The sequence below is a fragment of the Ahaetulla prasina genome, chromosome 1 (genome assembly GCF_028640845.1).
Source record: "Ahaetulla prasina isolate Xishuangbanna chromosome 1, ASM2864084v1, whole genome shotgun sequence".
Lineage (NCBI taxonomy): Eukaryota > Metazoa > Chordata > Lepidosauria > Squamata > Colubridae > Ahaetulla > Ahaetulla prasina.
In genome coordinates this window covers 238,961,894-238,977,993 of record NC_080539.1, presented here as the reverse complement: position 1 = coordinate 238,977,993, position 16,100 = coordinate 238,961,894, and the positions used below count along the sequence as shown (strand labels likewise).

The window sequence follows — 16,100 nt, the reverse complement described above, 5'->3', positions numbered from 1 at the left end:
GTAGAGGTAGTCCTTAATTTACAACAGTTCATCTAATGACTGTTCAAAGTTACAACAGCATTGGATAAAAGTGACATGACCATTTTTCATACTTACAAGCGTTGCAGCATCCCCCATGGTCACGTGATTTACATTCAGATGCTTGACAACTCTCACATTTGTGACGGTTGTAGAATCCCATGTGATTCCCCTTTTGCAAACTTTGGACAAGCATAAGTGGGGAAATCAGATTCACTTAACAACTGTGTTACTAATTTAAGAACTGTAGTGATTCGCTTAACAAATGTGATGAGAAAAGTCATAAAATGAGGCAACACTCATTTAACAAATTTCTCACTTAGCAACATATACTTTGGGCTCAGTTGTGGTCGTAAGTTGAGGACTACCTGTAGTATAAAGAAATTCTCCAGGTATGAGTCTGGGGTATGGTGAAAGAATATTTAGAACTCAGTTGAGCCCTTGTGTGAGCTGTCAATTTGAAGGCATCTGAAGGCTTTGTTGTCCACATCTCAAGCAACTGCCTGCTTGCTTGTTTCCCATAGCTGGTGTGATTGGATTAAAACACGCTTCCTTCTACCGTGCTTCTACTTCCTTAGTTTTTTGGAGAATATATCCGTCTGAAATGAAAGGAAGAGAAGGATGGTAGAGCAACTAGAAGCCATGCATCTGTTTTCAGTTCAATTTTTAAAACAGAATAAAATTTAATTATTAGAGACAGGGCCTTTGGGAGATGCCAAGAAGCATATCCAATATTTATGGTCATTTGTTGCTGATTCCAGTATTAAACCATCAGTGTTCATCCTATATAATGCAGATGTGAATGATGTGGCACAATATAAGTATAGTCCACCCAAGTATGAAGCCGTTCTTTTTATCTAGCATAATAAGAACCACAATTTTGTGGTTTTAATTATTCTAATGTATCAGATATCCTTGATCTGATTGCCTGCATGCTTGTGTGTGTGAGAGGTTTTTTTTAAAAAGCTATAACCATGTATGTTATGCTTAGGTAAGCATTTGGTATTTTTTTCTCTTTATTGTATACTATAAAATTGCATGCCCACTCAGGAAAAAATGTTCAGTACTTCTTAGTTCTTTCAGTAATCTTTGTGTGAACTAAAATAGAGGATTACTCAGCAAGCTTGCTGGCTACTTGGAGTTTTGGTTAGCATTTCTTATTAACCAGCCTGCTTTAGTATTATCACTAACTCTTATGTGCGAGTGGATCAATAAGTGTGGAAGGAGAATTAACAGATCTTTATAGATTATCCATCAGAATACATAGATGGAGAAACTCATGCCTAATTTTTGTACTATGGAAATGTGGCTGAAGCAATTTCTCATTCTGGATCTAACACTTTCTTGAATAACTAAGTGGGTTTCCACATTTTTATTAAGCATCTGCTGGGAACAGTGCTTTTTCACATTGTTTCTGTGGAATTCAAGAGTGTATATATGAAGTTCCCATATGATTTTCCTTGCAAGTACTCTGAGTAAGAAGGTTAAGTATTATAAAATGCTTACAAATATTACAGCCAGTGCTTCAGTCTCTTCCCCTAGGAGCAGGAAAAGTTATAATTGAATGGAGAACGGGAATTTTATGATTCTCAAAACGGTAGTTTTGATGTAACACGGACATTTTTCACATTGTGGTAGAACAGTTCTAAATCTCTAATTGTGCCTAATGGTGTAGCCTTAGCAGTTAATTTAACCTAACCAAAGATGGATTAGTTCAACACCTGTAAGCATAACAATACTCCCTAAAGATGAAGGTATCATTGACTAATATATTGAAAGGAGATAAGAATAGTGTCTATTTTCCAGAAAGTTGTAAAAAGTAAAAAAGACAAGCAGCAGCCTTGTCATTTAGAAACTGGACATTACCAGTGGTGGTTGGCACAGATGAGCAAATGTTTTAAAATTTCAATTTCATATTATTTTATCAGCCTCCTTACCTGTCAAAACTGAATAGATAAAGAAGCCTTTTCTCTGTGGCTGGAGTGTGTTCGTCTCACAAACCATAACGGTTTCTGAAGTCTGCTAATTTTTCTGTGTCCAGACAAAACTGTTGCCAAGGATTTGGCAGTGTGGGACACACACACACACACACACACACACACACACACACAAGTCCATTCCCAGTAGCGAGGTCTTGGATGTTCTTGCATTTCCTCATGGGATGGATCATCCTGTAACTAATGGTCACCATGAAATTGCGTTTGTTCTACTGTGCACACCAAATCCCTTATACTGCCAGTATATGACATTTAATGCAAATTCTCTTCTGTTGTGCTCACCATTCAGCGGCCAGTGCAATCTTTTGGACAGACAGGAAAAAGGTCAAAGGTACAGTAGACGTGTGTGCTGTGCTGGCATGCTAAGGTAGTCTTCATGCTTGATGGAAGCCTGGCTGTTTATTGAAAATTAGTTTTGTTCTTTCTTTCATTGGCAACCAAAGTGTATTTTTCTGTTTTTTGGATTTATGATTTGCCTAACTGTTTGCTTTTGCTTGGCCTTTATATTTTTGGTGGCTTGATGTTGCTAGACAGAGAAAATAGTGCTGCTTTTTGCTTCAACCCTCTTTTTTTCATTAACTGTAGTTTGCTTTTCGCTGATACTGTGATGACTTCAAAACTTAAATGGGCATCAGAGTTTTATTTTTATTTTATTTTTTGCTTTTGGGGGGGTGCTTTTGCCCCCAAATAATAAATTACTGTGTGTTGAAAGTCATTGACATCCTTAAGTAAGCAGTTTTGTTTTGTAGCTGACCGCAAGAGAACTAAAGAAAATATCTGTGAACTGTAGTTTTTAATTATAAATACTTTTCTTTAGTCAAGTACAAAATTAAAGCTAGTTCGGAGCCTGGCTGTGTGTGAAGAATCTCCTCCACCTCCCACAGCTGAAATTTCGCAGGACATCCAGGTAAAAATTAAATAGTTCTGAGATTTCTTACTTTCCATTTTGTTCTGTAAAAATGTTTGGGAGTGATTTGAAAGGTGGGAGTGGGGAATGCAAGAAGATGTATTATTTGGAGCATGCTAGTGAATCTGTATAAGTATCAACAAACTGATGATTGAACTTTAAATATTTGACTTAACAATTGTAAAATATTTAGCTGAGTACTCATCTGCATTCATGTGATATCCCATGTGACTACCCCAAGATAATGAAAAATTATATCTTCTCATTTGGCTTCCTGATTGTCTTTTACATTCAGTTGTGTGGGTTAAAAGATAATATACTTTGGAATATTTATATCTGGAATTGGTATCAAAATGTAGCACTACAACTTTAAAAAAAAACAATTGCATTACACAGTCCAGTCTAGCAGCTTTAGAATTGAAGCATTGGTATCAATCAGATGGAATTTCACTTATGTTGTAGTGGAACTTTCCTTGGCATTAGTATCTACAGCATAACATTGTGAACCTATACAATATTTCACAAAAAGCAAACTATAGTTTGCATGATATCTAAAGAAGAGCCCTAAATATAAATCTGTTAAGATTGTGGCTGTTATCTGAGCAAATACATTTGTCTCATAGACCTTTGTTGCAGTTTTATTAAATAAAATTTGCATATGTTCATCTTTTTCTTGTACCAAGTTGTATTAAGCCACTGGCTATAAACTGATTATTTTAACACAGGCTTCAAAAACTTGAAAGTGTTAAGTCTTGTGTATATTCTTTTTATTCTGATAGCTTCACTATCAGAATTAATTTATTTTTTCTATTCAGTATTAAATTAGAATGCTGATAATTGGTAGAGGAATATGGAAAACTGGATGCTTTTACAATGTATATTTGTTTATTTTAATATTATGTTTATGAAGAATATGTAGTATTCATTTAAAAGAACAGTAGTTTTGTATTTAAGTGCTGGGTCAGATAAATAATTACGGATGTTAGAAAATTATTTTAAATGAAGTATAATAGAAAAGATTAGAGTCAACTTTGTTAAGCTTGTTGAGATTCATCTGATTATTTAAGAGATATTAATTTTGACAGAGTAAGGTGTTCTCAGAATCCATCTGAATAATAGGACTTTTGAAACCATATTTCATTTGGCAGAATAATAATTTTGGATTCCAGGATTCATTTTTCATATACCTATTAGAAATAATTTTAAGATTAAATTCTGAGTGACATACCATCCAATTCAGTGAACAGATAGGGCTTTTATTTTCCTTAGCAATAAAATGAAATATACCAGTAGCTATATTGGAATGCAGTTGTGCTTTATTTATTTTAATCAGTATGCTTCAGGGTAATTATGCAGAAAATGTATATTCATATATTTTTTTGAATATCTTTATGGGTTGTTGTTTTTTTACTTCAGTAAAGCAATTGTACTTATATGGAACTACCACAACCAGGTCTCCTGCAACTGAGGTGGATTTCAAGTTTTGTCAATAATGGCCAACCTGGCCAAGAATTCTGGAAGTTAGTCTTCTTCATGGGAAGTTTCCATATTTGATGCAACTGATAATCAGTCTTATAGAATGATATGATTTCTAAACGGTTTCTCATGTTTTCATAAGTTTCTATATTGGTTTTTAACTTTTTTTTTTATTGGATCGTTTTAGCTATTAGAAGCTGCCAGGGTCATTTAGGCAAATTTATCTAGTTCCTTCTAGTGGCAAAGATCTTATTACATTTCCTCTTAAAAATGATGTGGTCCCTTCAAATGTACATCCCTATTCGATGGGACCTGTAATATACCCTGCCGGGCCAGTTAGATGTAATAGGGGAGAGGCTGTCTTTCAAATAGCCTGGTCCCAAGTCATGTAGGTGTTTAAAGGTGATAACCAGCATCTTGAATTGTATCTGGAAACAGATTAATAACCAAGGTAGCTCCTGCAATATAGTTCTTTCCACTTCGGACTGATAGACAGTATATAGATTAGCTCTGTGGACATTCATCTTTTTAGCATAACTATGATTGACCACATGTTAAATGAGATAAGCTTCCTCTTTATACTCTTGATGTCATTCTTGTGTCTATCCTTTTGCCAATTAGAAGTCCTAAAATCACTTATTTGATAGCGAGGATATGCTTTCATCTATTTCCTTACAAATAAGATATTCTACCTTAAAATATTTATTAAACTCAGATTCTGATCAAAGTAAAAATTAGTATTTACTTTTTTGGGAGCAATTCAGACTAAGAAAATTTTGGAGGATCATTTTAAGTTCCCGTTTCTGCTCTTCTAGAAAAATCAAGTACAGGGAATCTTTTTGCTGTTTGTATGCAGCTATGATGCCTTCTTGTAAAAATATTTTGACAATGTGATACAATAGACTAGAAGTTTTAGATCATGAAATTCCCAATGAATCTTAATTTTTGTGTAATTTTAAGTGTTTCTAAAAAAATTAGAAAGTAATATATTGAAAATTGTTCTCTGATAAATCTTTTCTCTTGTATTTATATTGGAAATACATATTTCCACTTGAGTGGAAAACAAAGCTATACATATCAGTCTCAATCTATTTTTCATCACTTTTGCATTATTTTTTGCAGTTTTTTTAAACACCAAGAAGAAACTTTACATTGGCTGTGCAATTTCTTCTCATTTTGAATTTTAGTTTCCAAATTTTAAGGTGATATTACAGCACAAAATCTTAGGAAGTGCATCATTGAAAAGTGCAATTTGGATATGGAAATGTGGACAAAATGAAATGCTTTGACATCACATGGAAGAAATTTAGGAGGGGGGTGTTGGTCAGAATTGAGACATTTTGTCCATTATCTTTTTTGCAAATTTTTGGAAAGTTACTTAGTGTGATGGACTTACAGCAGTCTCTTTATAGTTTGCTAAATTTCAGGAGGTATAATAGTTGAAGAGACTAATGTATAAAGTCTTCTGACTTGCTGGGTATTTGACTCTGTAAATTTAAAGGAACAAAAAAGGCTTCTAAGTAGAAAGTTGTGAGAAAGCAAAACTGTTCGCCATGTAATCTTTAAGCATAGTATTGTCTTCAGTCACCCAACTGACTCTTAGTTGGTTTATAATCATGGTTTATCTCTTGTTATTTCTTGTTCACACGTGATAATCATCATTTAAATAAAGCAAAACTAATCTAACTAAAACTCCTCCCATCTAAATGCAAGGAGGAGGGCAAAATGTGGGGGCCTGTACATTCAAAACGTCAACCATGGTTCTTAAGGTTTACCTGTCTTTGCTAGGTATCAAAGCAATAAGATAATGAATAATGAGTGATTGTACCCCATTCTTCATTAACTATTAGTATTTTGTAGATATTTTTAGATATTAATATTTTATAGAAATAGTTCCACAATAAATGTGTGATGCTTGCATGGAGAATTCCTGGTTTATGGACTGAATTACTTCCATAAACCTAACTGGGAGCTAAATAATTTCTAAAATGTACTAATTATTGTTTTCCCAAATGCTATATGGCTATCTTATGCATCATAACGTTTGTAATTTTGTTATGATCAGTCTTAAAATGCTCTTCAGTCTTCGTTTTGGTGTAACTCAATTTCATGTTTGTGTGCAAGATTCAAAAAAAACTGTTGGGTTTTCAACTTGAATGCATTATTTCTGGTGGTAGCACTGAATCTTAATCAAATGACACTGGAAACTGAAGATATTTTATTGTTCTGTTAACATATACATTAACAGGTTTCATTTGTTACAATTGAGGTTGTAATCACTTTTTCTTAAATCTGATATCAACTGGAACAAAAATCAAAGTTGGCTCTATGATGGCAAAGATCTACCTGGAAGTTCTGGGATAAATAAAACCATTAAAAATATTATAAGTAAAGGATATAACCAATTATTTCAAGATAAAAAATATGTGTAATCATGCAATAAAATACATTTTCAATCTGGTATAGCATTTTGCTTAAACTACTTCTATTTCATTTTTACATAAAAACCAAAAAGCTAAAGAACAGAACTGCAAGCAAGTCCTTGTTTTTATAGCATGTACTGATTCTACTCCGAATTAAGGGATACAGGGTCATAAAAAGGGAGGATACTTAGTTATTGTATTTATTTTCTCAATGGCAGAATCATTTTCAGTTCTAGAAAGTGTGGATCTTTGCCATTCATGCAACTTCTCCAGTTCTTTAACTTAACTGAAACGTTATGCACATTTGGATTAAAAGAGACTGATTTTGCAAAATTTCTATCTTCTACAAGATTGCTAACAATATCAAAACCTCTGATAATTGGAAGAAGTTAATTAGCAAAAATATATATATAAGAATAATTGTTAGCAAGGAAAAAAATCACTGCCTTGGAAAAACTTTAATTATTTTCTTACGTATGGAGGCTTCAGTCCTATAAGACACATATTCCCATTGACTTAGATTTTATAAGATTTGAAGACAAGCTAGGATATCTCTTCAAAGCATACAAATCTAACTCAGTGGAACTGTACTTCTTGTGTTAGAGTTAAATTATTAACGTTGATTTTGTTTTGTGAGATATTGCAACCTAAACAACATAGCATAGATATTTCAAAGTGATTTGCATCTTGCTACTAAGTCTTGTTTAGTGTTGGAATTGGAATACACTCTGGAGTTGGACTAAACCCAAGGAAACCATCTGGTTCCTAGACATCTTCTTTGCCAGAGATAAAGGCTTCTGTGGAGTTTAAATTTACTTTTCATGAAAGCTGGTTTATTGTTTATGAATGAAGATTAAAAACAAGTTCTGATTGTTAGATATGCCTAGTTCAAATTAACTGGTCCTTTTGTGTGTGTGTGTATGTGCCTTTGAGTCAGTTTTGATAGTCAATACTTGGTTTAGTGTCTGCAGTTTTCTTGGCAAGGTTTTTCAGAAATAATTTGCCATTGCCTTCTTCCAAGGGCAGAGAGAGAGTGACTGACCCAAGGCAGGGATGGTATTCAGTTACCTTTGCTACTGGTTCATAAATGTGAGCACACAAGCCACCTCTGTGCATGCACAGAACATCAAAAATAGGACATGATTACGTCCCAGTGGGGTGCTACCGGTTCGCCCGAACCAAATAGAATTGGCTGAATACCACCACTGGCCCAAGATCACCCAGCTGGCTTTGTGGCTCCTAATTTCTAGCCTGATGCTTTAACCACTATACTAAACTGCTCTCAGTTGGCTTATAATTATGGTTTATTTTTTGTTCACACATGATAGCTATCATTTAAAGAAAATAAATCTCCTTCCAGCTAAATGCAAAGAAGTGTGGGAGCCTGTGCATTCAAAACATCAATTGTGGTTCTTAAGGTTCACCTGCCTCCCATTAAGCTGTTGTTTAATATTGCATGGAAGCTGTCTTTCTTTGAAAATTTAGCTTGGTAATTTTATAGGGAATAGTAGCAATATTGTTTCTGAATTATTTGCCCTTTTCCCAGGCATATGAACTTAAGGGAGTTGCATTTTAAGAGGCTCAAAATCAGTTATTTCAGATTGGCCTTTTGTTTTGCAGCCAAATGTTAGTGTTTTCGTTGATGTTATGCCTGTAGACCTATTTAAACAGACACTGATTTTTTTTACAGGATACCTTTCTAAGGGGAAAAAATTGTTAATTTTACTTTTCAACAGGAAACAAATCAGATCCAGCTAACACAGTTATTTGAAAAGGAAGAGAAACCCTCGAAAGATGAAGCTGAAAAGGAGAAGCCTGATAAATTACCCAGGAAAATGTTATCAAGAGGTTTGCTATACATTATCCTCTCTTAAATTACATAATTTGGGCTGTATTTGTTTAAAAAACCTGCAGGTTGCTAGTATTTACCATAATGCCTTTTCTTTATATATTGATAAATTTACTCTCGGAAGAGTCTCCCAAAGATGCCTAATTAGTGCTGAAAGTATATAATCCCCTTATCCTCCTGGCAAATAAAGAGTTGGTTTAGCTGAGCAGTTAGACTATCTTAGATTCAGTTTTCTCTGGGAATTGCATGCTCAAAAGTAATTGGAGTGTGCTACAATTTAAAAAGGAAGACATACGAATTCCAAACACTGGCATATGATATATATGAGATTTCTAATGTGAGACGCGAGACATCTTTGAAATGTGATCTTTTGGGAGATAGAAATGTCAACATTAATGAATTTTACACATTGGCTTAAGCGATTCTTTTCTTTCAGTAAAGTAGATTAGCGTTCATATGTTTCACTTCAAACTTCCTTCCAAAGTGGAGTGAGCAGCTCAGGGCAACATACAGCTCATACTCCATCTTTGCAACCTTGGGAATATTGTTGAAAACCAACAGACCTCTGAAATGCAAAACTACTGTGAAATGAAAAACACATGAATATTGTAGAATAAATCTTACAATGGGCCTGGCATAATGAAAAAAAATAGACCCATTCTCCTGGCCTGCTCACTTGTTTTACAGTCCTTCACCATCTGAAGGGTTATTGAGAGATCTGTGGGAAAGGGAGGCAGAGTAAGAGAGATTTTCTCTCTCCCCTCATTCCCCCCTCATATTTTCTGTTAATAGAGAAGCAATCAACTATCCATGCCAGTGTGCCATTAAACTTTCAGACTCTGTCATCCTAGCTGCTATTCTGTAAACAGGAGTCTTAAAATATTAATGGCTTGGTTTTACTGAAAGAATAAATGCATTCTCTGTAACTGTGGATTTATTTTTATTTTAGATTCTAGTCAAGAGTATACAGATTCAACTGGTATAGATCTACACGAGTTTTTAGTTAACACATTGAAAAACAATCCCAGGTAAACAAGTGGCCATGATGTTCATATTGAAATAAATGTATATATTACAGAATTTCTCATTCATTTTCCTTTGGTCTGTTCGTACATTTTGCTCTATTATTGGATAGTTTATTGAAAACATTTGAAGTCATATTGTTCTGCACATTCTTCTTCAAACTGTAATGGAGCCCCTAATATTATTTTTATTCTATCTTTTGATGCATTCACAAAGCTCTCTTGGCTGTTCCTGTATAGGAACAACACTGTTAAATGCAAGAACCTTTTTAGAAATCTGTTTATCTGAGGTGTAACTTTATGTCAACATGAGCTACAATAGCCATATTTAGAAATCACACCGAATTATGGTATAGCACAACAAGAACAAAGTCACAAGAGTAGGTACTTCTTTGCTTCTTGTGGGGTTGTGAGGATAGAGTCTGGGAGCTTTTGGTTCAATTTTACATTAACTTCAGCTTGCACCAGAAATTGTGGTCAATACTGTATTGTTGATTGTGGCAAATAGCTTTAAACAGAAGTGTATGATATTAGTTTATTTTTTTCTAACCTCTTAGGTAAAATCAGTTGCCATGACTGCATTCAAAGGCAGCAATTGTGGTTGGCTGCAAACTTGCCTGGAGGCATGTTATTTTTTTTTCCCTTTGAAGCAGTGCAGCTACAAATCATTGCCTGCCTGTGGTTTGTTGATATGGTAACATGGTAGGTTGATGACTCATCCAAAGACGGCAGTATACTTCTTGCAAAAATAAGAAGCTAGAGGTAGAATTCAGAACAAACTAAAGCTGCAGATTCTTTTTCTTGCTTATCTAGGAAGATACTCAGATGAGATAGCAACTGTATTCAGATAAGATAGCAACCACATAAAATAAGCCAAAGTACCTGGGGACATGAACTTAAGCAATTCTCTGGTATCCTGTCCATTTAAGAGCATGCAATTTATCAGGGAGTAAATCTCAAATTACTGCAGTTTGTTCTTCTCAAAGTAATCTTTAGTTCAGGAAGAGACCCTATCCACAACTTCCCAAGTATCTTGGACTCTTACTCCTAATCTGTTCTTTATCTTCGCCAAGAAGACCAATGGTGGGAGATGTTCTCTAGTACAGGGGTCACCAACCTTTCGGACCTCAGGGACGACTAAATTCATAATTTTAAATCCTGCACACCACTAATATGATCTGCCTAATGACCGGCTGGGTGGGAGTGGCTAGGTTGTCATGTGACTGGGTGGGCGTGGCCAAGTCGATATCACTCACATGGAGGGGCGCCTCACCAGCCTCTACTTGCCCCTCCCCTCCCAGCCACTCCTCGCCTCCTCAGGCTCCTTAGATCCTGAACAGGAAGCAGTTGTTGGAGCTAAGCAGCCACCACGAGAAAGAGTTGGCAAAACAGCTTGCTCAGTTCAAATTGGATCTGACCAAGAAGGAGGCTCAGCAGAAGCACCTCACTGAGGACCACGAGCATAGGCTTTCCAAGCAGAGGGAAGACCTGCGGGAGTGCAAGGCCAGTTACCGGCACCTGGAAGCTCAGCGAGCTGAGATGGTCAGCCAGTTCCAGGCGATGAGGCAGTCCCACTGGAACAAGGCCCTCTGGTTCTTCGCCACCAGCGGCACTTCATTCTAGCCCCCCTCCAGTCAGAATTTCTGCCCCCCTCTGACCCACACAAAAACCCCAAATGGGGAGACTCCCAACCATTCATTGCATGTATTTGGCCCAGGGACCATAGTTTGAGGAGCCCTGATTTAGGGCAATATAAAAAATGCAAATAATTTTTCTGTGGACCACCAGTGGTCCACGGACCACCAGTTGGTGACCACTGCTCTAGTATATCTGGATGGCATGAACTTCCTTGTTTCTGGCTAGTGAGAGACAAGAATCCTTGCTTTCTTTTTGAAGGTATTTTGACTGCTTTTATAGTTTTTTTAAAAAAACTTGGTATATTCAGAAAACAGTCAATTTGCCTTCCCCCCCCCCTTTTTTTAAGTGTAGCTCTAGTTTTTCTGTCATTTGTTTCCATGTTTTTGTTACCATGAAGTTTAAAAGGGAATTCTAGGCATTTTGAAGAGCTTATAGGACAAATGAGCCACGGTGGTACAGTGGTTAGAATGCAATATTGCAGGCTAACTTCATTCTACTGCCAGGAGTTTGATTCTGACCAGCTCAGGATTGACTCAGCTTTCCATCCTTCCGAAGTCAGTAAAATGAGGACCCAGATTGTTGGGGGAAATATGTGAATCTGTAAATCAGGCTGTAAAGCACTATGAAGTGGTATACAAATCTTAAGTGCTATTGCTAGTGCTACCTCAGAGGAAGAGTACTATGAATTTAACTCAGTGGTGGCCACCTTCCTAAAAGAGAAGAGATGAAAAAAAAAGTTTTAGACATAGCCGTATGTGGAATGCCAAGCTTCTCCATCTTGTCAACTTGGAGTTGCTGAAAGCAATCCTAGCATATCTAGCATGTAATAAATACTGTGTTAAGACCCTGTCTTAACTTTTTTTGAACCCTGAAATAAGCGCTTGGCCTTATTGCCATGCACTCAAAAGCCCGATTGGACTTTTTATCTTATTTTGGGGCAAATAGGGGGTTTGCATGTGACGTGTGTGCATCTATTTATGTATGCATATCATTCAGAACCCATATGCCAAAAAGCCTAGGGCCAAGACAAATATAGAAACACATTAAATGATTTAATAATGGCTAATTAAAATTATTTACCTGTAAAATAATTGCACAGCGACCGAACAGGACAAGTACAGACTTCAACAGATAGTTAGGACTGCAGAAAAAGCAATTGCAACCTATTCTATTCTATTCTATTCTATTCTATTCTATTCTATTCTATTCTATTCTATTCTATTCTATTCTTTTGCAAAATTACACTCCCATCTGCTTATAGCAAATTTTCTGTTTCTCACATACAACTATCCTTACCCATTCAGAAATTCATATTTTGCTATCAGTGCTACTACCATTTGATTTGATTGATTTGTAGCCTACCTTTATTATTTTTACAAATAACTCAAGATGGGGAACATATCAAATACACCTTCTTCTCCTATTTTGCAACTTTACTCATTACTTAAAGAAAAAAATCCCATCTCTTCCCCAAATAATTTTTCCCTATTGCCTTTATGTGCCATAAAACGATGAAAGTTCTTGTGGTCAAAATTTATGTTTTTCAGATCTTTTGCAGAGACTTCTTATTCTACTGCCAGGGTTTAATTAACCTTTAATTAAACAGAATAAAAAATGAGTTATATTAATTTTTCCTGCTGGATCTCTCCCCCTCCCACTCTCTCTCTCTCTATCCCCCTGCCCTCCCTCCCTCCCTCTAATATCTAGTACGTAAATATAAAATGGCGATCATGTAACATAGCAACAGTAATTGTTAGAAGAGTCAGTGAAATCTATGTATAAATTTATAATTTATAAATATATAAATATATATAAATATAAATATAATTAAATATAAATATAATAAATATAAATATATATAAATATAAATATAATTTATAATTTATAAAAATAAATGTATAAATGTATAAATTTTGTTTAATAAACATTCTTTTATACAAAATTACAATTGACAGATTTGGGTTAATCAAGGGAGCCTTATTTTATCCCCACAATATTCTAGTAAATTTAGAGTATTTGTATGACTGGCCCAAAGTGGCAAAAATATTCAGAACTGAGCAGTCATTAAATTTCTTAGGAGGAAAAATGTGATAGCTTATTTGAACACTCTCAAGACAAAACAACGCAGATTATTTCTGCCAGCCACCTAAACTATCTGAAATCAGAGGAGGTGCTAAGTGCTGTCCAACCATTAAAAGCATCCTTAATATCGTTAAGTGACACTTGGTATAATTATTTTATTATGGAGAATATACTTGTTTAATATGTATACAGACTCTGAAAGTCTGTACTTCCTACTTGACTCTTTCCCCGCTAATGAATGTTACATTTTGCCTTCCAGGGACAGAATGATGCTGCTGAAATTAGAACAGGAAATCTTAGATTTCATTGGGAATAATGAGTAAGTGTCATTGGACGATGGGTAATTATAGGAGATGAGCTGAGGCTTATGTCACCCTAAAACTTACTTGCCTCTTTTCAGAATCCCACGAAAAAAATTCCCCCCAATGACCTCGTACCATAGAATGTTATTGCACAGAGTAGCTGCTTATTTTGGACTGGAGCACAACGTGGACCAGAGTGGGAAGTCGGTGATCGTGAATAAAACCAGCAGTACCAGAATGTAAGTTGTTCTTTTTTTTAATTATTATTATTCATTATTCAAAGAGTTGAATTGAATTCCATCAGTGATGGAAGTTTGAGCTTATGACCAAAGCAGTACAATTACAGTATCTCTGGTGAAAATTTATCCTTAATTCTGTAAGAATCACAACGATTACAGAGTTTTCTTCTGGATTTGGAGAAGGGGGGAAAAAAGCCTATCCATTATATCTCTAAAAATATATCCTGTTTTCATTGTGAAAAAAAAAATATGTTTCTGAATTACAGTAATTTGCTTCTAGAAAATGACACATATTTCTTTGAGGAAAAACTTCGGCAGATGAACTGGATGTCGCAGTAAAGGCACAAGTTTTGCCTCTGTCTTTTTTTTTTTTTAATTAGCTAAATTGGACTTTGTAGAAAAGCAGAATCTGGTAATTACTGACTACTTGGAGTGATTCCATTTCAGTACTCCATTAATTGTGTTGTATTTCAATATCCAGCCCATCCTTCCCCCGCTGCTTAGTTGGAGAAATGAACTAGGAGACCAAAAGTTCTATTTAAAATTTAATGTAACAAGATGCAATGGATAACTGCATCTATTTGTTATAACCCTCTGCATGAGGCGGTTCAGAAACAGCATTGTGGCAGCTGTTGATGAAGTTTTTGGAGAGCAAGCTATATTTAGAATACTGTCATGGCAAAGACAATCTCAGCTGGAATCTGGAAGGCCCAAGTATAATTAGCAGGCATTTCCTTGAACCAATAGACAATGTAAATTATTTAAAGGTTTTCAGTGTTCTTATTTTATATCTCAGGGGATTTAAAATAAGAATTTAGCTAGAAAACCTTGGCAATCTAAAACCCAACTTACCTTTTCCTCATAGGGAGATTCCCCGCTCCAGTGCCGGTCTGTGCTGTTAATGACATCATCAACCCAGTGCACACTGGGACGACTCAGTGGAGTGGAGTGGTGATGGCAGGGCAGTAAATTCAGGGACCTTTAAGAAAAAAATGAGGTAAGACAGTCTAAAGGTTTTCCGAAATGCCTGCTAATTACATTTTGGCATCCAATAATTCTTAGGTAGCGTTTGAGAATTATTTCATCCTTTTATAATGTAATTCAGGAATTAAAAAGAAACTCGATCCTGCTTTTTTGCAAATCTCTCAAATAACAAATGTGTGAGTACATATAATTTTGTATGATTTTATGGACCACAATCATAATTATTTTTAACATCTTAAAAAGGGTTTACAAAAGTTTCTTGGTATTCTGGAAGTTGGATGTTTAAAAGCTAAAAGTATCTCATGATTCCATTAAAAGTAGGGCTCTACAACTGTAGGCATATACGGCTTTGTTCTGAAACCTTTCTTTCCCCTAAAACATTCATTTCTCTGCTTCCGTGTCTTTCAATAATAGCCAAAAATTAAAGAATCCACCTGGGAAAAAAATTAAATGTGATAATAAGCAGTAAATCAAAAGTAAGGCATCGAAAACAGAATTAGCCCAGATTTATCACCTTTCGCTTCATTATGAAACATTCATTTTCATCAAGAAGAAAATACAAATAAATTGTTTAGATCACAAGATGTAATTATCAGTCAAACAAAAAGGACGTCCTTGAGAGGCTCCTCAAAAGATCAAGCCCACCTTAGCAATTCCAATATCTTCAAATAAGCAGGATTGTTCTAATGAAATCTCAGAAACAAGATTTAGAAATTAGTCTTAGAAATTTGTCTAAATTTGGGAAGTTTATAAAAAAATGCTCAGAGCACTTTTGGGCTTTAAGTTGCTGGTGAAGTACGACACAGACACCAAACAAGTTATAAATTGCATGATTAAATGGATACAAAATTTATACAGGTAGTCCTCAGTTAATGACCATTGTTGAGGAACCGTTCAAAGTTAGGATGATGCTGGATGTAGACTTAAGCCGGTCCTCATTGTTGCAACCCTTACAGCGTCCCCATGGTCACGTGATAGCAATCCAAGCATTTGGAAACCAGCTTGTAATTACAACATGATTGTCATTTGCAACCTTCACTGCCAGCTCCTATAAACAAATTCAGTAGCAGGTTGTGATTATGTGACATCACACTTAATGACTGTAGGTGGCTCATTTAACAACCGCAGCTGTAATTTGCTATTGCAAGTCAGCATGATGTCCT

General features: G+C 35.4%; 1 protein-coding gene across 12 annotated transcripts in view; it reads left to right on the top strand.

Moving 5' to 3' along the window:
- R3HDM1 (R3H domain containing 1) overlaps nucleotides 1–16,100 on the top strand; it is a 94,212-nt gene that overhangs the window by 44,267 nt on the left and 33,845 nt on the right. For 8 of the 12 annotated variants that reach the window (XM_058193941.1, XM_058193914.1, XM_058193903.1 and 5 more), the window contains exons 4-9: nucleotides 2,305–2,346; nucleotides 2,833–2,922; nucleotides 8,558–8,669; nucleotides 9,620–9,698; nucleotides 13,672–13,731; nucleotides 13,813–13,953. In XM_058193941.1, the coding sequence (XP_058049924.1) occupies nucleotides 2,305–2,346; nucleotides 2,833–2,922; nucleotides 8,558–8,669; nucleotides 9,620–9,698; nucleotides 13,672–13,731; nucleotides 13,813–13,953 (524 nt within the window). Of the gene's footprint in view, nucleotides 1–2,304; nucleotides 2,347–2,832; nucleotides 2,923–8,557; nucleotides 8,670–9,619; nucleotides 9,699–10,284; nucleotides 10,395–13,671; nucleotides 13,732–13,812; nucleotides 13,954–16,100 lie in introns of those variants that run through there. The other 4 variants (XM_058193932.1, XM_058193969.1, XM_058193894.1 and 1 more) reach the window with 3 other exon arrangements.